This window comes from Gorilla gorilla, chromosome 7, assembly GCF_029281585.2.
Source record: "Gorilla gorilla gorilla isolate KB3781 chromosome 7, NHGRI_mGorGor1-v2.1_pri, whole genome shotgun sequence".
Taxonomy (NCBI): domain Eukaryota; kingdom Metazoa; phylum Chordata; class Mammalia; order Primates; family Hominidae; genus Gorilla; species Gorilla gorilla.
This window is the reverse complement of record NC_073231.2, coordinates 31,067,473-31,090,094: the sequence shown is the minus strand read 5'-3', so window position 1 is coordinate 31,090,094 and position 22,622 is coordinate 31,067,473. Positions and strand designations below refer to the sequence as shown.

The window sequence follows — 22,622 nt, the reverse complement described above, 5'->3', positions numbered from 1 at the left end:
CACCCTGTAACACTGTTGTGCAAGGATGAAGACTTCAGCCAACAGTAGAGGTGAGGTTCTGCCAGGATCTCCTGGGTGACCTGCACATCATTGGTGCTTTAGGCAGCTGAAATCACCAGCACGGTTTCCTGATACACCTGCACTTCAGAATTCCCAGAAGTTAACAGTAGCTTTCTCTAATCTGTTTCCCAATATTTCCCAGCAATATTATAAGCCTCTGATTCCCTGTATTAAATCCTTCCTACGTGAAACAACTACAGCAGTTTCTGACCAAATCCTGGTGTATTAGTTTGTTTTCACACTGAGACTGGGTAATTTATAAACAAAAGACGTTTAATTGATTCACAGTTCTGCATGGCTGGAGAGGCCTCAGTAAACTTACAATAAGGTGGAAGGTGAAGGGAAAGCAAGGCACCTTCTTCACAGAGCGGCAGGAGAGAGAGGGAGTGCAGGAGAAACTGTCATTTTTAAAGCTATCGGATATCATGAGAAGTCCCTCGCTATCACAAGAACAGCATGGGGGAACCCACCCTCATGATCCAATCACCTCCCACCAGATCTCTCCCCTGACACATGGGGATTAGAATTCGAGATGAGATTTGTGTGGGGACACAGAGCCAAACCATATCACCTGGCTAGCAGAAATATGGACAAGCAAATCACAAACGAATACATAGAAATGCCAAATAAATGTAAAGAAATAAAATCATAACTAAAGAATACAAATTTTAAAAAATGAGATATTATTTTTTACTTATAAAATTGCCTAAGGTTTATTTTATTTACATATATTATGTACTTGTCTAGTTTATTATAAACAGTCAAAGTTGGCAAGAGACAAAAAATAAATAAGTAAAAAAACAAAAAACAGGTTCTGTTATGCACTCCTATTGGGAGTTTACATTTTACATCTACATTTGTAAAACCTTTCTAGAGGTCAATATCTGTTATAACCTCTTAAATGTTCATAACCTTTGTTATTCTAATTTTAGTTACAGAAATTAATCTTAAGGAAAATTTGGAGTACAATGTTATATGTAAGAGTATTTATCAATGTGGCACATATACACCGTGGAATACGATGCAGACATAAAAAAGAATTGAGTTCATGTCCTTTGCAGGGACGTGGATGAAGCTGGAAGCCATCATGCTCAGCAAACTAACATAGGAACAGAAAATCAAACACTGCATGTTCTCACTCATAAGTGGGAGTTGAACAGTGAGAATACATGGACACAGGGAGGGGAACAACACAAACTGGGGCCTGTCAGGGGATGGGGGGCAAGGGGAGGGAAAGCATTAGGACAGATACCTAATGCATGTGGGACTTAAAACCTAGATGATGGGGTTGATAGGTGCAGCAAACCACCATGGCACATGTACACCTATGTAACAAACCTGCACATTCTGCACATGTATCCCAGAACTTAAAGTAAAATAATAAATAAATAAGAGGATTTACCACAGTTCAAGTTATAGATCAGAATTTTTTTTAAAGCCTGAATATTTAAATATTTAATTTGTCATGACATACAGTGTCTTAGTCTGTTCAGGCTGCTATAACAAAATACCTTAGACTAGATAATTTATAAGCAAAAGAAATACATTGCTCTGGAGGTTGCAAAGTCCAAGATCAAGGTGCCAGAAGATTTGATGCTAGGCAAGCGCCCATTCCTCATAGATGTCGCCTTCTGTGTGTTCTCACATGGCAGAAGGGCAAAGAGGCTCCCTCTATTATAACAGCACTAAGTCCATTCCTGAGGATGGAACCCTCATGACCTAATCATCTTACAAAGACCCCACCTCTTAATACCATCACCTCGGAATTTAGGCTACAACATATGAATTTTGGGGAGAACACAAACATTCAGACAATAGCATATACATAGAATAGAATCACTGTGGAGCTCTTATAAATCATGTTTTGGTATAAATGTAATAATAGAATGAGTTCATGAAATAATGTAAGTGAAAAAGTAAGATATATAATTATAGGTACAGTATGATTACACTCTTTTATATAATGTATACAATGTATAATATGTGAAATATATATGTATGCATAATAAATACATGTACATAAAATATTTCCTGGTATGTACATGTGTATATATATTTTTCCATGTATATAATTTATACACATTAACAAAAAATGAGAAAATATGACAAATATTTAACAGTAGCTATTTCTCCAGTGGCAGGATTACAGATAATTTTTATTTTCATACATTTCTGTCTGACTTTTCCAAATGTGCTATTATGAGCATAAATTTTATAATTAAATACAAGTCAATAAGCATTTTAATGTGCCTATAACAGCCCATCAGCAAGTGAAGAGATTAGATAAAAATGTGTCTGCACTTGGTACACATATTGACTTTCTTTTACTTCCATTTCCAGATGATATTGACAAAGATATTGAAAAAATTTGATTGATATGCCTCAGCTTAGATTTGCTATGCAAGAGCAAAGTCTTATTGTTTTAAAGGAATTATTTGCTGATCAGCTATAGGCTGACTTGACCTCATATTCCTACCATGATAGTCCCACAGTGTAGGGATGGGGTGGTATGACTCCCAAGACTTGGAGTATGTTATTTTCTCAGGGCAATGAAGATTTGGACAAATGATGGCAAAGACAGAATTACTATCTCATCAAAGACATCCCTCAGCAGTATCTGTGGGCTGTGCAGTGTTCTCAGTTCGATAAAGGATTAGAACACAATGCTTCTTTGGAGAGCTGTGACTTGATACTGCATCAATACCTTTCTGAGAATTGTTTTTCATTTTCTTGCCTCTTTAACTTCTTAAGCCTTAGGAGAATTAGTTGAAAAGCCAAGTCTTTGGGGTAGATACTAACATTAAGTCTTCTACTCTGTCATTTGCAATCATAAATTCCAGAACACAGCTCCTAATTCCACTGTGTATTGTTTTCTAAGGGAATGATAGACAGATTCTTTATTTTTTTAAACCTCTAAGCCTACTACACTTGCTGAGTTCCTCACTAGTCACTAAGAAAGTCCTGCCAATCAACGCATGGGTTTATGTCCATTGCTCAGCTCTTCTCCAATCAGACTCATTCCCCCAGCATCCCTGACACACCACTCTAAAATGCGGCTGCTGATGGTTCACCTTCCTCACTTTTGTCTACAAATCTCAATCCTGCTGATTCCACAAATCCTACATCAAGCAATATCATTTTATGAGTCTTTCCACAACCACCCCTTCAGGGGATTCTTCAATTTCCATCACACCGGAAGTCTTCAGAGTATCACCCTCAGAGCCAGGCAAGAGGGACCCCGGCTAGGGTTTCAGGCTTTAGAGAGTCCAGCTCTGACTCCTTTTGGCCATAGGACTAATGTGATATGCCCACCTGGAGCCTGTGCCCTCCTTTCTAGACCATGCCCTGGGACTCAGAATCCCTTGCCCTAGATGGCCACACAATCACTTTCAGGTCCATTCTCTCTGGGCAGACAACATCACAAATGTGTGTACCCCAAGGCCTGAGGCCAAGAAGGCAGCTTTCTGGCTGTAGGGGCTGAGGTGTTCACACACATTTGCATGGCCCCTGAAGACAAAGAACAAGGGGGAAAGTAAGAAGAAAAGAAGTAGCCGGTGATCAGGGCCAGCTCTTGCAACTCAGCCATGTTGGGTCATTCTGATTAAACCACTTAGCTCAAGTGTAGTGCTCAAGACACTTAGCACATTCTCCAGTTGAATTTACCAGTGTTCATGGACTACCTGGGTTAGAAATATATTTCACTATAAAGTAGCATACAAAATGAGCAGAAAGGGAGTTAATAAGATTAATAATAGAGTTAGTGAACATTATGAGCTGAGTTTTTGAGAAACATAATTTCTTTCAACACTAATAACCTTGTGGGGGTTCATTGTCTCCCTTTAAAAATTAGGAAACCAAGGCTTTGCCTTGGTCACATAGGAGGGTCAGAATAGCATCTTTATGACCCCAGAGCATCTCCTCTCCACTCCACCTACCCATGTGTCCAACTCAGACACTTTCTGGGATGTCCACGTCAACTATTCTTTAAAGAGTAACCAACAGATGGATAGTTTTCTGTTTGTGAATCAATGGTAGGTGACTGAAAAACTGGTTCTGAGAGGTTGTTTTGCAAGGATTGATGGTCACAGGCTGAGAAGCAGATTTGAAAGACCTACCTGCTAGCAGCATGAAGAGCTGCTCTTCCTTATCTTAGTATTAACTAGTTAATTATTGGAGGTGGGTGCAGGGGTGGATTATGTGTATTCTTAATTGTTGTAGAGTGGGGACTGGGAGTTACAAAGACCTTTGTAATTTTCGACCTTGCAGAGCTGAGCAATTTTCAGTTGCTTTACTTGCTGATAGCACTGCTTCCCTTATCTACCATGGAACACATCTTAATGAAGAATTTGCATTCACAGAATCAGGTTAATGAATACAAAACAAAACAGTGTATATCCCTCTGATGGATGGGATTTCGGAAGCACAGACATTATACACATATTTGATGATAAAGTACTAGAAGTGCAGGGAATTGAGGTCAAGCTTCCTCCTAAGGGGACTGAATCCCAGAGAGAGCAGGTGACTTAGTAATGAGAAGGGGAGCTGTCTGTTCAACAAGGATGCTCCTCCTATGGCACAAAATTCAGTTTTAAAAATATATTAAATTCAAATCAAATGTGTTAGGTGTGAGTTCTATCCCTATAGGTATGAGGCAGACGTGGAGGACTTTGTATACAATAGAGAAATAAATACAAATATTAGGTCTTCCATGACATAGGATTTACTGACCCTCTCATGGGCACTCCTCCGAGGCATTTTGAGATTTATTGCTATAAAAGAGCCTCCCAAACCTTATCTCACTTAGAAAAGGTAATCATATTAATATGATTTTGTTCACAGGAGAGAATTTAAGTGCACACCACTGCTTAAAGTTATCTCCTTGTTCTTAGGTTTAAGGAGACCTAGTAAATAAGAACATTCCACTTTGTCTGCATCAATAGAGATGAAAGATGACTTAGGAGGTAGGAATTGGAGTGGGAAACATTTTTCTATGTTCCCAATATTCTGAAACACATATGACTTTATTCAATCACAAGGTAAACAGATTATGTAATTTACCAGAAAAAAGTAATAAGACTGGTGGTGCTAGGTTTTCATACTCCAGCTATTAATGAATTAAAGAGAGTAACACTCCTGAAAGGATACCATTTTCTCAAGAAAACTGGAAAAGATTGTGTGGCGTTTAAAAAATACCAAACTCTGTGGCCATAATGCTCTTAAAATTCATCTTTCTAAAGAAATTAGAAGTGAATCATATTAAATAAGGTTTAGATATGTCCACTTTATCTTCCTGAAAATATAATTTCATTACAATCAGATTTATCAAATTTTATCTGATTTTACTTGCTATTTAAAACACCTTATAATTTACTTGCATATTTAGAATTACAATATTCTTAATATACTTCTTGATCTTAACAAAACCTAGGCCAAATGTTAATCAAATCAAGCTGTTCAAAGTTACCTTATAGCACATTCCTATGAACACACCATACACACAGCAATATCTAGCAAGGGTGTCAATTTTTCGTTATTTTTAAAATCAGATAATTTAAAGAAGTTATTTACTACAAATGACTCTACACACACACACACGCGCGCGCGCGCGCACACACACACACACACACACACAAACCTTTTTAAAGAAACGCTAGAACCCAACCCCCTCTAGGCCAGAGGAAAGCATTACAGCTGTATACGCACTTGTGCCTGTTGCCGTAGAGTAATACGGTAGCAGCAGGAGATTACGGTACTAGCTGGGCTACTGCCTGTGTTACGTCAGCGAGAGCTGCAAAGTTCCTTGCTATTCTTTTCTGGTGTCGGGGAGCTGAATATTAAAAGGGTGATTGTGGAGTTACCGGTTATCTGCATTTTTTTTTCTTTTCTTATTTTGACTCTTTTTAAAAAATGCAGGTAAGGTGACAGCGGTTCAGGAGCTTAAAGACATCAGTGGTGGAGGGGTGAGTCAGCGGGTGCAAAAGGACAAGGATTTGGTGCCTCGGAGACACGGTCCCCTCTCCGCCTCCAGAGAAGAGCAGGCAGGCAGCTCCCGGGACGGAAGCCGGGTCCGCATCCCCCGCGCGCGAGCTGGTGGCTCAGCAGCGGCGCTTCAGGTGAGTGCGCCGGGGCCGGCGTCCCGCAGGGTCGAGTGGGTGAGGGCAGACCTCCCCCGCCGTCTGGTGAGACCGAACTCCCACTTTTCCCAGCGCCTCCCGCTTTTTCCACCAGGTTTTATACCGGCCCCTCTACCCCACCCCCGGATTCCCTTACATCTTCTGCGAAGTTGCCTTCTACTTAACAAGTGTCTTTTTAACCCTGTGTTTATCACCCTCGAGGTAGGAGGAAAAGGGTTTCTGCAGTGACACGTTTTTAATACCACCTGTGAGGTCTCCAACTTGCGATTTTAACAAGAGTCTTTGCCCGAGGTCCCACCTCAGGGCCCAACCCCAGAAGGCAAGGTGGGCACTTCCTCACGCCGCGCTGTCCTGCCGAGTCCCTGCGGTCGGTTCGCAGTTGTGGAAACCCAGGTTTCTTACGCAGATGGTGGCCCCCAGCCCAGAAAATCGAAGGCGGCCCCTGCCCGCTGGCATGCCGGCTTAATGTTTACGCCTGCAAAATCCGCAGTGACTGTCACTTGCAAAGCTCCCTCTGCAGAGGGACGTCCTCCCCGCCCCGTCCCCCGCCAGTCCCGCTACGGCTGGCAGCTGGAGCCCCTCGGGTGGCCAACAGTGAGGCTTGGAAAGGCGTCGTGGAGAGACCTGGGTCGCTTTCTGTCTTCGGGTCCCTCCCTGCTTCGCTCGGGACCTGGCTCTCAAGCCAGCTTGGCTGGTGGACAGACCGGTGCGCTCTGCACACCCGAGTGCGAATTCCACCGGCGTGAGAGTGAGCGTGCTCGTGGTCCTGGCCCTGAGGTCCCTGGGTCGCAGCTGTTCCCTCTCCCAGGCCGCCCCCTCCAGGTGACTGCGAGGCAACCTGTTCTAACGGAAACCGAGTATATCCTCCAGAATTCCCGGGCTAGGATCGGTGCGACACACTCGCCAGCCGCAGTCGCCCCTCCGGGGCTTCGAGGATTTTAATTTCGTGGTACCTGCGCTCGAAATCCAGACTTCGAGCGCTGGAGCCTGAGGTTTTGGGGATTTGTTTTTTTGTTTGTTTTTCGCTTCGGATCCTGAACTCGGGCAGAGGTGACTCAGTAGAGCGCGCTAGGCAGGTTCCCAGTGGTGGCGGCGCGAGATGAGCTCCGAAGTCGCCTCCACCGCAGCCGGGCGAAGCAGCTTCTGGACCGCAGAACCAACCCGGCTCCCAATTGGTGTCCCCCAACCCGTCGAGCTCAGCACAGCCTCTTTCCCTGCGGCGCCTAGCTCAAAGCCGCCTTTCTCTTTGCGCTCTTTTAGGTGGACGCGGTCAAACGATGCCCCGCAGCCGCCTGGGTCTCAGCACATATTCCACACCCACGTCCCCTGGCCTGTGCTCCTAGAAGCTGGAGAGAGCAGGAGCCTTCGGTGAGGCAGCTCAAAATGTAGGTAACTGCGGGCCAGGAGCAGCGCCCAGATGCCATCGGTCCCTGCCTTTGAGCGTCGACGGCTGATCCTTTGGTTTGAGTGAGAGACTGGCGCTGGAGTTTTGAATTCCGAATCATGTGCAGAATGCTGAATCTTCCCCCAGCCAGGACGAATAAGACAGCGCGGAAAAGCAGATTCTCGTAATTCTGGAATTGCATGTTGCAAGGAGTCTCCTGGATCTTCTCACCCAGCTTCGGGTAGGGAGGGAGTCGGGGTCCCGGGTAAGGCAGCCCAGCAGGTGGAGAGGGTCCCCGGCAGCCCCGCGCGCCCCTGGCCATGTCTCCTTTAATGCCCTGCCCCTTCGTGTGGCCTTCTGAGGATTCCCAGGGCTGGCCAGGGTTGTTTCCCACCCGCGCGCGCGCTCTCACCCCCAGCCAAACCCACCTGGCAGGGCTCCCTCCAGCCGAGACCTTTTGATTACCTGCTCCCGCGCTCCCGCCTCCGCGCCAGCCCGGGGGGTGGCCCTGGAGAGCCGGACCTCGCCCGTCCCCGGCTGGGACCATGGTGTTTCTCTCCGGAAATGCTTCCGACAGCTCCAACTGCACCCAACCGCCGGCACCGGTGAACATTTCCAAGGCCATTCTGCTCGGGGTGATCTTGGGGGGCCTCATTCTTTTCGGGGTGCTGGGGAACATCCTAGTGATCCTCTCCGTAGCCTGTCACCGACACCTGCACTCAGTCACGCACTACTACATCGTCAACCTGGCGGTGGCCGACCTCCTGCTCACCTCCACGGTGCTGCCCTTCTCCGCCATCTTCGAGGTCCTAGGCTACTGGGCCTTCGGCAGGGTCTTCTGCAACATCTGGGCGGCAGTGGATGTGCTGTGTTGCACCGCGTCCATCATGGGCCTCTGCATCATCTCCATCGACCGCTACATCGGCGTGAGCTACCCCCTGCGCTACCCAACCATCGTCACCCAGAGGAGGGGTCTCATGGCTCTGCTCTGCGTCTGGGCACTCTCCCTGGTCATATCCATTGGACCCCTGTTCGGCTGGAGGCAGCCGGCCCCCGAGGACGAGACCATCTGCCAGATCAACGAGGAGCCGGGCTACGTGCTCTTCTCAGCGCTGGGCTCCTTCTACCTGCCGCTGGCCATCATCCTGGTCATGTACTGCCGCGTCTACGTGGTGGCCAAGAGGGAGAGCCGGGGCCTCAAGTCTGGCCTCAAGACCGACAAGTCGGACTCGGAGCAAGTGACGCTCCGCATCCATCGGAAAAACGCCCCGGCAGGAGGCAGCGGGATGGCCAGCGCCAAGACCAAGACGCACTTCTCAGTGAGGCTCCTCAAGTTCTCCCGGGAGAAGAAAGCGGCCAAAACGCTGGGCATCGTGGTCGGCTGCTTCGTCCTCTGCTGGCTGCCTTTCTTCTTAGTCATGCCCATTGGTAAGTCTTGAACACCCCTCACTTTACCATCTGGGGGTCTTCACCCTCCTCGGCTTCTGTTACCCCAGACTCCCAGTCCGGGATGGAAGAGGAAGGATTAGCATTTCAAACAGCACAGCTCTAGGGCAATTAGAAAAGGCTCCCGTGTAGAAAAGTGAATTTTCATTGTCTTTCTACTCCAGTCGCATTTATATTAGGTCCTAGAGCACTTTTTCGACTGTAAAGTGGCTTCTAACTGATGCAGATTAATTGGTCTGTTTAATAAGAATGTCAACTTTTCTTAATGCCTATAAGCGCGTGTTCAATTTAAATGCATCTGCTCTCTCTAGTCTCAGAGTCTCCACCAAGTGCTTAGGCTGACTGTGGAATGCCATTTTCACTCTGCTACAGAATGCAAATTCTCTTGGCCTGAAAATAAGTACCATGCTTATTCCAGACAAATGTGTGATTTTATTATTGCATTAGGTTATTCATAAGGGTTTGTTATAATGGTCTGTTTATGTTCTATATCTGTGCTAATTTTATTTTCTGGATTCAGTATGGAAGGAATTATGGTGAGCCACTAAGAAAAAAAAAATGATTTTATGTCCAAACCAATTTAAGCCTTAAATAATTAATCATAGTATTTCCAATAAGTAAATACTTATTTTTTATTTTAATAATAAGTATTAAAACAAACACTTCTCTTATCCAAAATCATCCAGGAAGTTGCAGATAACAATGTTTGAAAATAATACAGTACACATAATGTTACAAATCCAATTTTTGCAGAATGCTCAATTAGCTGTTGTCAAAATTAATTAGCTCATTATAAGTATCAGCAAGATCCACTTGGAATAGTCATCTATCTCCTTCAATGAGATCCCAAAACGGTTGTGTGCTATTTTTAGTTTGTAAGCTCAAATACAGACCCAAACATCGATTATCCACCAACTCTAAAAAACAAAACATTATGGCTAACATTAATAAAAGTCCATTTCAAGTGTTTTACAGCCTAATTTAAATGGCATGTACTTAAAGTACTTTAATTTGCAACTCTGTGGAATAATAGCAACTATTATTTTTTGTGCCATTTATGTTCCAGACATTTTCCTAAGCTTTTTATTTCATTAGTCCCCTCGACAACTCAGTGAGTTATACACAATTATCCTGCAATCACAAGCCATGGGAAGGGATTCTTCAGGTTCTAATACCATAGCCACCAGCCATGGATAGCTATTTAAATGTTAATTGAAATTAAATAAAATTATTTCAGTTCCTCAATTCCTCAGTCCCACTGACCACATCTCAAGTGCTCCATAGTCACACGTGGCCAGTGACTACTGTTTTAGACAGCAGAGATAATAGGTCATTTCTATCATTGCAGAAATGTCTGTCCTATAGGGCTGCCAGAGAGGCCCTCCTTAATCCAATACCTGGCCTTCCATTGTGCCTGCCCATCATTATTACTTACTCTGCTCCTGGTAGTACATCACAGCTTTGAAATTATAGAAATTACACTCTTTACGTGAGCCCCTTTGCACACGTATTCATGCGTCTGCTCGCTCAACAAGTATTTATGGACCATCTGTTCTAGGCACTTTGGATGAACAGGGCAGAAAAGTCCTTGCCGATGAGATGATTGCATTTGGAAAGGGTAGACATAAGCAAATGATTGTATCCTAAAATGTCAAGATTAACATGCACTATCAAAAAATCAACAGGATGAGAGGCTAGAAAGTGACAAAGACAATGAGGGCCTGCTTTAGTGGGTAGTGGGGAAAATTCTGTCTAAAGAGGTGATATTTGAGCAGAGTCCTGACTGGACTGAAGAGCAAAGCTTGCAAGATCTGGGAAGAAGAGCTTCCTGGGCAGAGGGAGCAGCGAGTACAGAGATGGGAAAGAGCCTGACCTGTTCAATGAAGATCACAGAGGCCAGTATGGCTCAACTACAGACACGGAGGGGGCAGTCAAGTTCAAGAAGAGATTGGAGAGATAGACAACACCAAAGTCATGTGGGGTCTTTTAGGCCAAAGTAAAGTTTGCATATTATTCTAATTGTGGTGGGAAGTCATTCAAGGGTGTTTAGCAGGTGAGTGGCCAGTCTCATTTATATTTTTGAAGGATCATTCTGGTTGTTGGGGGGAAAATTGGCTGTTTGGGGGCAAGAGCAGAAGCAGAGACTAGTTAAAAGGCTATTAGAAGTCGAGAGGAGAGAGGTCATGACATCTTGGATTCAGGTGAGACAGGTAGAGGTGGTAAGACATGATCACATTCAGCACTTATTTTACAGGTAAAGTTGATGAGTGTGGACAAGGGTGTGAGAAATAGGTAGGTTTAGGGCCTGAATAGCTGAGTAAATAGTAATGCACTTTACTAAAACTGGCAAAACCAAAGAGTTATGTGGTTGCAAGGGGCTGCAGGGAGTGAGAAGCATGAGCCTTTCTTTTGTATCACTGTGTTGAGAAACATTCATTAGACATGGAAGTAGAGATGGCAAGTAGGGAGTTATATACTGTATATAGATTTGGAGCTTAGAGAGGAGGTGGGCTACAGATATAAACTTGGGATATATCAACATCTTTAAAGCTACAAGAATGGAGAGGTTGACAAGAGAAAAGATAAAGAGAGTAAAGAGAGATAAGAACAGAGCCTCTGCACCTTTAGTCCCAGCTATTTGGGAGGCTGAGGCAGAAGAATCGCTTGAACCCAGGAGGCAGAGGTTGCAGTGAGCCGAGATCATGCCTGCACTCCAGCCTGGGTGCAGAGCAAGGCTCCATCTAAAAAAAAAAAAAAAAAAAAAAAAAAAAACAGAGCCTCTGGGGGTCAGGTCAGGAAAAACAGGAGAAACAGCCAGCAAACAAGATTGCAAAGGAGTAGCCAGGGAGAAGAAAAATCAGGAGAATGTGATGTCCTGGAAGCCTAGTGAAAATGTTTCAAGAAGGCAGGAGTAATCAGCTGTGTCACATGCAGCTGAGAGGTCAGGTTAGAGGAGGACTGGGAGCCAACACTAGATTTGGCAGTAAGCAGGTTTTTAGTGATAGGAGGAAGGCACGTGAGGCTCACAGGTCCAGAGGAGTGATGGAACCAAAAGCCTGATTGTGTACTTTCTAGAAAGAACAAAGGATGGAAAAAGTGGGAACAGGGAAAATAGACAACTCTTCTGAAAGGTTTTGCTATACAGTGGAGCTAGGAGATGCGGTGTAGCTGGAGGGGTATAGAGAGAGCTTTCAATGGTGGGAGGTGGGGATATGACATGATATTTATATTCTGATGGGAACGATGGGATAGAGAGAGGCACTGATGGGATAGGCAAAAGAGGCAATGGAATTCAGTGCCCAAGGGGAGCATTGGGAAGTGACAAGGAGAGCAAAGTGTGTGAGCCCTGAGGCAAGTAGAGACAGATGGAGAGAGATAGTGATCTCTTTAGGATATGTTTATGTCCTCAGTGAAATATGAAGCAAGATCATCAGCTAAGAGAGTCAGGAATGGGGAACGATGACAGTTTGAGCCTCAGAGAAGGTGTGAAAGATTCATCTTTGAGAGTGGGACAGTAAACATTTTATGGAAGTTTGGTAGAGTCACTGGGAAGTCCTGAAGGCCTATCTGAGATTTACGGTCATAACATTAAAGTACAGCAGGAAGGAGGGTTGTGTGTTTTTCTCTAAGAGCTAAGCAGCTGAGGGATACAGGAGGCAATGCTGAGGACCTACTGTGAGTCCCAGAGAGTGTGTGTGTGAAGAGACACAGACTTGGTCAGTTTAGGGAGCATCCACAGCCAGGTTGTAGAAGGAGCCCAGGTGACAATGGGTGGCCTGAGAGTTTGGAGCTTGCGGAGGTGGCTGAGCTATGCATAGAGATGAGAAACAATGGCCTGGGTCCTGGAGTCATCTAGGGGAGGTGGACACTCTGTCTAGTCATAGCCCGCTCTTGGATTTGCTCTCCCAGGGAGTCAGCAGTGTGGAGGAGAAGACGTTGTGGTGGAGAGAAGTAGTGGTAGACAGGAGCCCTCGGAATCACTGGGCTTCTTTTAAATCCTAGTAAGGTGCCAGGCGTGAGGCTCATGCCTCTAATCCCAGCATTTTGGGAGGCCGAGCAGGCGGATCACTTGAGGTCAGGAGTTCGAGACCAGCCTGGCCAACATGGTGAGACTCTGTTTTTACTAAAAACACAAAAATTAGCTGGGCATGGTGGTGCACGCCTGTAATCCAAGGTACCTGGTAGGCTGAGGCTGGGGAATCACTTGAACCCAGGAGACAGAGGTTGCAGTGAGCTGAGTCACACCACTGCACTCCAGCCTGGGTGACAGAGCGAGATTCTGTCTAAAAAAAAAAAAAAGTGATATGACAGGAGGGAAGTAGGGAACATACAGTTCACAGGGTCTGAGTAGCTGCTCAGTAGCGCAAAGGATTCCTGAACCTGCCAGTCTGTGGCTCCCAATTTCTTCCTGACACCAACTGAGTAAGAGATGATTTCCTCCAAGAATGTACTGGCTGTGTAATAAGCACCAGCCTCTCAGCTACACAGAATAAAAAAGATGAATAAAACACAGTGCCCTCAAGGGCCTCACAGTCTAGTTAAGGAGACAAATTGTCAACAATTATTGCAAGTCTGTGACATAGGTGCTCAGAGTGATATTATTACATGGTGCTCAGGATGGTGCTCAGAATGATATTATTACACAGTGCTAAGGAATATAGCAGTTAATTGTGCTGAGAGATCACTGAGAAGCTTCTACATGCATGACCATTGACAGAGCACAGACTTAAAGAAGATGGCACTACTTCTGCTGGGTCGTCAACGAGATGTTGTATGTTTTTTTATTAACTGTCTTAAGTATGTTTTTCATGCAAAATGTGAGCAGAAGAATAAATATACTATCATATTATTATATTCAAGGGACATACATTCTTAAATATGACGTGTGCTGTTTTGGAGAAAAGGGCTGTTGGTCTGCACTAGGCTGCGGGAGAGGAAAGAGATTAAAAACTGAAACCAGGGCAGGGATGAGTGTGCTATCCACAGCTGAGAAGTGAAACACCCATGTTTAATAGGGACTGACCCAGGAAAATCAGGTGAGTAGGCTATTTGACTGCAAAGGTCCTTCCTGTATATTGTGAGAAGTCTCACTTTCCCTTTTCCCAAGCTTCTCTCCACTAAGGCTGGGTTGCTTGCTGCATTGAATAGCATGACTGTTGGGAGGAATCTGACTTGCCTGCTTCCAAGTCTAACTCTTGCTAATCTTGTTCCATTTTTGCATCCTAAATGTTTGGTTGAAATTCAGAATGCCTTCAAGGGCGGGGTGTGCCATGTGCGGTTGTTAACAGTCATTTATACTTTGGAGCAAATGCTTTCAAAAGCAAATTTTGGTCATGGAGATGAGTAGAGAGACTATGACGGTGTTAGCCTTCAACCTACGAAAGAGAAGGAAGGATAAGGACTCTGCTTCTCAGAAAGCTCCAGCATCTAAAGCCTATGAATCATCTTTGTTGATTTCATCTCATTGTCTAGAGCCCACTAGTTCCAGAGGCAGTATGCTGCTGAATGGAGAAACTGTTGGCCTGAGATTTAAACCTAGGCTTTCTTTTTCATATGACAGGGGATGTTATATATGTCAGCTGCCCAGCACAGTGCCTAACGCAGAGTAAATGGTAATAAATGTTCATCTTACCAGAATTCAAATGATTCACAGACCATTACTGATGTATGTCAACATGCAGATGTTGCCATGAGGAGTGGATGTCCTTGGCATTCTAAGAAATAGAAAGCATTGGAAAGAAGATGAAAAGGCAACATTCACTGAAAACATAGTTACGTGTCTGAGTTCTGGATATGTTATCTGATTTAAACACAAAACCCAGCGTTATTATAGGACCTAAGCCATTGATTGCTGTTGCCACTGAATCAAAGGAGGCAGTATTGGGCTGAGATGTGGCTTACATAGACATAGAATATTTGAGGATTATGTTTATAAAAGAACAGAAGGCAGCACATTGATAGAGCAGGAGAATGTGTTTTAAGATTGGATGTTTGAGGAGGGCACAGCTGGCAGCGGATTTATCAGGTGGAGGCAATGAGGCAGAGAATGATTCATTCATTCATTCAGCAGTTTCACTGAACATATACTGTTTGCCAGGAAGCTATAGAATCACTGGAGATAAAGACAAATAAATCCCTGCCCTAATGGAGCAGAACATCTGAACAATTAGATACCTAGCAAAGGTATATGAAAAATGACGAGGAAAAAGGACAAGTACATACAATGATATATGATAATCCCAAACCCTCTGCGGATGCCCAAGATAACCAGGGGTTGAGGGTTGCTTCACTGCAGGTAGAAAGGGAGCAGTTTCCTGGTTCTCATGGAAAAGGTTCACCTCTTAGAGATAATGGTGTGAAGAGAAACTAGTGCCATTAGGATTTATTTTATTTTATTTATTTATTTAATGACAGGATCTCGTTCTTTCACCCAGACTGGAGTTCAGTGGTAATCATAGCTCACTGCAGCCTCGAACTCAAGTGATTCTCCCACCTCAGCCTTCTGAGTAGCTGGGACTACAGGCATGCACCACCATGCCTGGCTAATTTTTATATTTTATTTTTATAGAAATGGGATCTTGCTGTGTTGTCCAGGCTGGTCTTGAGCTCCTGACCTGAAGCAATCCTTTTTCTTTAGCCTCCCAAAACATTGAGATTAGAGGCATGAGTCACCACACCTGGCTAGAATTTATTTTAAGATAAGAAGCCAGTGTTTCAGGTACTCTTACTACACCACAGACCATCCCAAAAGGTAGTGGCTTAAAGCAACAGCCATCTATGTCTCATGATTCTATGGTCAAAAGTACGTCAGCACCCAGCTTGCCTGGCAATTGAAGCTGGCTGTGAGTCTTGGTGGCCTCTGTTCCCTTCTAAACCACCTTCTTGTAGCATGGCAGCTCTCCCCCAAGAAAGCCAAGGCAGAAACTGTGAGGCCTTTGAAGAGCTAGGCTCACACCTGGTCCAGCATCACTGCTGTTTCATTCTGTAGTCACAGCAAGTCAGGAGACCAGCCTAGGTTCAAGGAGAAGCGAGACAGACTCGTCTCTTGATGGGAGAGCAGCAGGTGTATACACGGAGGGGCAGATCATTGTAGTCCTCTTGCAGATCACCGACCTCACAAGTGTGCCAAATTACATTTCTCTTTAATCCATCAGTTATATTGAGAACTTCCCATATGCCAGGCTTCATGCAATGCACTGAGTAAAACCAACTGGGGTCTTTGCCTCCCTGCAGGCTTCTAATCTCCAGAAAGAGATAGACATTAATCAGATAGCCACGCTAAGTTATCGAAAACCGTGTACAGAGCAATGAAGGGAACATAAATGGTGCCTTGAAAATATGTCCTGTGGCTAAGGGTGGTCCTGGACTGGGAGGGTAGAAAGGTCTTTCTGGGAAGGAGGGCTTGACTATTAAGTCCAGATCTATTGAATGAGTAGGTGTTTAATGGCAAAAATGGGGAGGGAGGGAAGAGAACGTGCGAAGACTCTAGTGGGGCTGGCTTAATGTCCATAATGACTTTCTAGAAGGCCACTGTGGCCAGAAACAAGAGGCCAAGAGATAACTGGTGTCCAGTGAAGCTGGAAAGAGAAGAACCAGACTAAACAAGGCTTTATAGCCGTTATACAAGTTTGTGTTTTTATCCAAAGATGAGCAGGAATGACATGATAGAGTTTATACAGCATTTCAAGATATCAAAGGCTTAGTGAAAACAAGATTGTGGATAGACCAGTTGGGAGACCTTTATGCAAGACAAGCGGAGCTGTATCCTGCCAAGTGCAATCCTTCTACCGTGCCATTTAAAAAACTTATTTCCGTGAGCTGCCACATCGTTCTGGAATGCCTCTTTTGTCACTGCCTTCAGAGCTTAGATTTATGAGAAAAGCTTTCTCGTGATCAGAAATAGTATAATCAGACTTGGCTTTAAATTAATTTTGGCTTTTTCCACAAGACAAATCTGTCAATGAAGATTTACCATCATTTTCAAAAGAACGTGCTGCAGGCTCAGAAGACATCAACAATGAGCTCTAACAATGCTTTGAACAATAGCTGACTCTTTCAAGTCAGGCTATAGACAGGTGAGTTATTACTTGGATGGAGTAATAATCCTTAGTCACTTAGTAACGAAGTCATTGCTGTGTTCTGTCACCTCATGGTTTCATGGTGGATGTGAGGACAGTTTTCTGAGGCATTTTCTTTGTCTAACAAGTTTACTGTATTTTAGCCCTGCTATTTGGTTTGCCAGTTTGACACTTGCCTAGTGGCTTTTCATTTTTACGTTTTCTATTTCTTCGCTATTTGAATGTTTCTTTTCTTTTCTTCTTTTCTTTTATTTTCTTCTTTAAGTTCCGGGATACAAGTGCAGAATGTGCAGGTTTGTTACATAGGTGTACATGTGCCATCGTGGTTTGCTGTACCTATCAACCCATTATCTAGGTTTTAAGCCTGGCACGCATTAGGTATTTGTCCTAATGCTCTCTCTCCTCTTGCCCCCCAACCCCCAACAGGCTCCGGTGTGTGATGTTCCCCTCCCCGTGTCATGTGTTCTTATTTGAACATTTCTTTTTATATTTTTATCCATCACTTATATTTCTCCTCTTGTGAAATTTCCTATCTGTGCTTTTTGGCCGCTTTTTATACAGCAGTTTTTCTGTCTTTTTTTTTTTATTGGTAAGCTCATTTTATACATTGAAGATAAATAATTACTTATTTATCACAAATCCTGGGTTGCCAGTCTTCTCACACTATATGCAAATGTGCCAAGAAGATGTAGCTTATTTTCCAAAAACGGATGTGATCTTTTCTATAAACTTCCATGGAAATACACACACGCATGCACTCACATGCACACACACACACACATGCATGCACACACACTTTTAGTTAAATTTAATAAACTCATTCAAATCCAATAATTTATGCATCATCTTTGCATATTCAGTCTCTTTTGGATGGCTTGGTGTCTTAGTCCATTCAGGCTGCTATAATAAAATGCCATAGACTGGGTGGCTTGTAAACAACAGGAATTTATTTCTCACAATCCTCGAGGCTGGAAGTCTGAGTTCAATGTACCAACAGATTTAGTGTCTGAAGAGGACCTACCTTCATCTTTATGGATGGTACCTTCTGGCTGTGTGCTCACTTGGTGGAAGGAGTGAGGCAGCTCCCTGGGGCCTCTTTCTGCATCACCTCCCAAAGGCCCCATCTCCTAATATCATCACACTGGGGGCCAGGATTCCAACATAGGAATTTCAGGGATGGGGCACAAACATTCAGACCACAGCACAGGGCCTTTCAGATCTGCCCTCTAAGATACTGACCATGCCTAGGGCCTTACAAATGTCATAGTAGTCAGAGAGGGTTTGACTATGACTCCATTGTTTCCTGGCTCCAGTGACACTGGCTCTGTTGCTGTTGGCCAGGGAGTCACTTTGTCCCTGCAGCCCTGTGAACAACTTTGACAACCTCCTGCACCAAATTCTCAACAATGTTTCCATCCCAGTCTCAGGGCACAGAGAGCCCGGCGGGTTCCTTCCACACCACACTCTCTACCCCACCACACTGGCTGCCACATTAACAGGTATGGTGGCTCTCATGGAAAGGACTGACTACACCCAGAATGGAGAATGGGAGAAAGCACCTCTGCCCGCCCCCTGCCGCTTTAACTTCAGGCATTATTTTGTTCCAGACATGGTCTTGCTGTGTCACCCAGGCTGGAGTGAAGTGGCACAATCATGGCTCACTGCAGCCTAGAACCCTGGGTTCAAGTGATCCTCTCTTCTCAGCCTCCTGAGTAGTTGGAACTACAGACATGCGCCACCGTGCCCAGCCAATCTTCAGGCATTCCTACCACTCTTGTTGAGAGAGAGGGCTCAGAACAAATGCCAACTGCCTCTTTCCACTACTTTCTTCCCCACCTTTCTCACAGTCCCTCAGGGAAGACAGGGAAGTCTTTCCTCTTCCTTGTTCTGGCTAAAGGGGACACTCCTCCTCCTTTCCAGAGTGGCATCCACCTTCTATGGAATAGCAAAGCCAAGTGGACAGCAGAGAGAGAGAGAGAGAGAGACAGAGAGAGAGAGAGGTTTACTAAGAAAAGAATAAAGATGAGGAATATTTTAAAATATTATAATCCTTATACATATTTAAAAGTATCTTTTCCACTTGGTTATTTGCATTTTGTTGTTTTATGGTTTTTACAAATGTTTAGACATTTAAAATATTTATAAAGTCAAATATTTTCATGTTTTTTCGTGGAATGTGCCTTCTCAGGGATGCTCAGAGAGACCTTCCACAATGTAAGTCTGTTTCCTCCTCATTCTTTTAGAGCATCATTTGTAATCTACCTGGAATTCGTGTTTGTATTTTGGTAGATTATGCCTCACAGTATTTATTTTGAAATGGTTAGCCAGATAGTCTCAAAAGACTTATCAAATAATCCATCATTCCCTTTCTTATTTGGAAAACCACATTTGTTATATTAAAAAGAATTTTGGATCTATTTTGGAATACACTCCCTTCTTTTCCATTTGTCTGTCTCTCTGCTGTAGTATTGCCGTCACGTTACTTTAATGGCTGTGGTTGCATAATACATTTTAATATTCTCTAGTTTAAGGCCTGGATGAATATTCTTTTTCAAAATTATTTTGTCTATTCTTGTACATTCATTCTGCCAAGAAAACTCTGGATTCATTTTGTCACTCCATTTACTTCCCAAACTACTTTTGAACTGTTGTTTACACTTTACTTTTAAGCACATCTGCTAACATCTCCTGGAGAATTGATTAAACAATGAAGTTGGGAAATGCTGCTTTGATATTTTGACAGATGTGACACTGTCCATTGGTTTTAGATTGATATACTCCATCATATCAAAGAAATATCTTTCTAGAGTTTACAAAACTATACAGATCTAGATTTAAAATGTATTTTAATTTGTTTGCATTTTTAATATTATTCAATAAAAATGAATTTTTAATTTTGTTAAACATTTGCTTTATTGATATCCATCAATATAATCTTTTTTCACTGACATTGATTTGATAAAATTTTATTTCATATTATTAACCTTTCCATGTATTCTTGGATTAAATTCTACTCGATCAGGTGACATCACCCTTATTCATGTTGCTGTATCACAGGAAATATTTCACTTCTTATTTGCATCTGTGTTTCTGTGTGAAATGAGTCTATTGTTTTACTTTAATGCACTGTCTTTGTTACATTTTGGTAGCACGTTTATGTTAATTTCATAAAGCGAATTGTGACACTTTTCATTTTTTTTCTATAAACTGTAACAGCTTAAATACCGTAAGAATTATGTGTTCCTTGAAGGTTTGAAAAACTTGCCTATAAAACATTCGGGCCCAGCTCCATTTATGGATGCAATTCTTTGAGACTGGTTTCTATTTCTTCCATGGATAGCGGTCTGTTCTGATCGTCAGATTTGATAATCTTTATTTTCGTATTTTCCATTTGCCTTCTCACTGAGGTTCAAGTTTTTAGCATAGACTTCTACATGAAATTCTGTAACTTTTTATTTCTTTGCTATCTTTCTTCTTTCTTTTTGTCGTCGCTCAGACTTTCTGAAAGCCTGTATATTTTATTAGTTTTTTTCAAAGAATCCAAGTCCTGAATTTATTAGTCATTTTAATCTCTTTTCCAGTACATTAATGTAATCTCTAGAGATTTCTCTCTTTTATTTTCTGGTTATATTTTGCTTTTCAATATTAGCTTACCCAGAATATTTAGTTCATATATTTTAATTCTTTCTTGTCTAAGATTAAAAACAATCCAAGCTGTACATTTGCTTCTACGCAAAGTTTAGTTTCTTCCCTTATGTTTGGGTAGGCAGTGCTGTCATCCAATCAGTCTGTCTTCCTGCTTTTAATATTTCCCTTGTCCTGTGTAGACAGGAAAGGATTCATTGTGTTGTTGTTGTTGTTGTTTGTTCATTTGAAAATCATTGGTAATTTTATCTCCCACTTTCTCAAATGTAATTTCTAATTTAATGCATTGTGGTCAGAGAGTGTGAGCTCAATAATTTTTAGCTTATGGGACTTATTGAGATTTTCTTAATGACTTAATATGTAATCAATAATTAACACACAATAGATTTAATCTTTAGTGTATATATTAACTAAACATTAATAGTGGTATTTTCCAGATCTTCTTTATCCATTAATCTTTATTTATCTTACCATTATCTATTATATACTTTACTTGCCAAATATTGAGAGAGGTATGATAAAGTTTCCCTTTGCTACCAGGTTTCTTCCCACTATTTCTTACATTTTTAACAAGTTTTGCTTTATATATGTTTATGTTTTTGCTTCATGCATAAAAGATCAAATCAATAATATCTTCATTTAAAGATAGACTTTTTGTTCTATTTAATTATTTTTCCTCGATATGCACATTTAAAAAAATAATATTTCAATCTCTAATCTATTTTTATTCACATTTGTTCACCATTTTATATAGCAGCTTGTGTATTTCACATCAAATGGATTTCTCATAATCCATGTTTCTAATATGGGTATTTGTCCTTAATAAGGATTTAACTAATTTTCATTTATTGTGACAGATTATTTGGTGTGATTTTTGTCAACTTATCATATGCTTTCTGGCTCTATGCTTCCTTCGTTTTCACTATTTTCAGTCTTTCGTAAAACAGGTAACTTTTTTCTTTGCTTTTTAATTCTGTGGTGGTTTGGAAAGCTTGTCTCCTGTTTTTAATTTTACTAGGCATAACTTTCAAGTTTTTCAAAAGCATGTTTAAACCTTCAGTTCTCTCTGTTACTCCACCACCCACCTTTGCCCATGGAAGGTGAGAAGTTTAGCACACTCTTCTTTTCCCTTCTCTTTAAAACCTCTATCTTTTAGTTAATAAAATAGTGCATTTTAAATCTAGATTATTTTCATTAAATTTTGTATTGCCTCTCCTGTCTTTTGTATCTCTCTATAATTTAGTTTACCAATTGTCCTCCTATTATATATTATGACTTACTCACTCCTGTGCTCTGGATTTTTCTTAATCTCCAGATGGAACAGAGGTCGGCAAATCATGGCCTGCTTTTGTGAGTAAAGTTCTACCAGCTAGGTTGGCCATGCCCTGTAATTGACATATTGTCTGTGGTGCTTCCATGCGACAGTGGTGGACTTGGGTAGATGCTACAGAGACTGTATGGCCCACAAAGTTTACAATATTTATTATTATATTAGAGAAGACTATAGCACCAAACAAAATTTTACCTATAAAGATATAAGCAAGGGCCATGTGCAGTGACTCACACCTGTAATCCCAGCAATTTGGGAGGCCGAGGTGGGCGGATCACTTGAGGCCAGGAGTTTGAGACAAGCCTAGCCAACAAGGCAAAACCCCATCTCTATTAAAAGTACAAAAATTAGGCGTGGTGGCACACACCTGTAATTCTAGCTATTCAGGAGCCTGAGGCACAAGAATCACTTGAACTCAGGAGGCAGATGTTGCAGTGAACCGAGATTTCCACACTGCACTGCATCCTGGGCAACAGAGCAACACTTTGTCTCTGACAACAACAACAAAAAAGGTATAAGCAAAACACATTTTCTCAGCCCTTCCA

At 42.6% G+C, this 22,622-nt stretch overlaps 1 protein-coding gene and 1 long non-coding RNA gene across 4 annotated transcripts in view; one reads left to right on the top strand and one right to left on the bottom strand.

Annotated features, from left to right (window-relative positions):
* The window catches only part of LOC129524049 (uncharacterized), a 117,190-nt gene extending 98,906 nt beyond the window's left edge, over positions 1-18,284 (bottom strand). The window contains exons 1-2 of the long non-coding RNA XR_008667695.2: positions 18,124-18,284; positions 14,657-14,738 (exon numbers count right to left, since the gene is read on the bottom strand). This is a non-coding gene — a long non-coding RNA (uncharacterized lncRNA). The remainder of the gene's footprint in view (positions 1-14,656; positions 14,739-18,123) is intronic.
* ADRA1A (adrenoceptor alpha 1A) overlaps positions 5,833-22,622 on the top strand; it is a 113,539-nt gene continuing 96,749 nt past the window's right edge. Inside the window, exons 1-2 of one of the 3 annotated variants that reach the window (XM_063709144.1) lie at positions 5,833-6,173; positions 7,455-9,006. In XM_063709144.1, the coding sequence (XP_063565214.1) occupies positions 8,124-9,006 (883 nt within the window). In that variant the 5' untranslated portion in view covers positions 5,833-6,173; positions 7,455-8,123. Of the gene's footprint in view, positions 6,174-7,440; positions 9,007-22,622 lie in introns of those variants that run through there. The other 2 variants (XM_063709145.1, XM_055348276.2) reach the window with 2 other exon arrangements.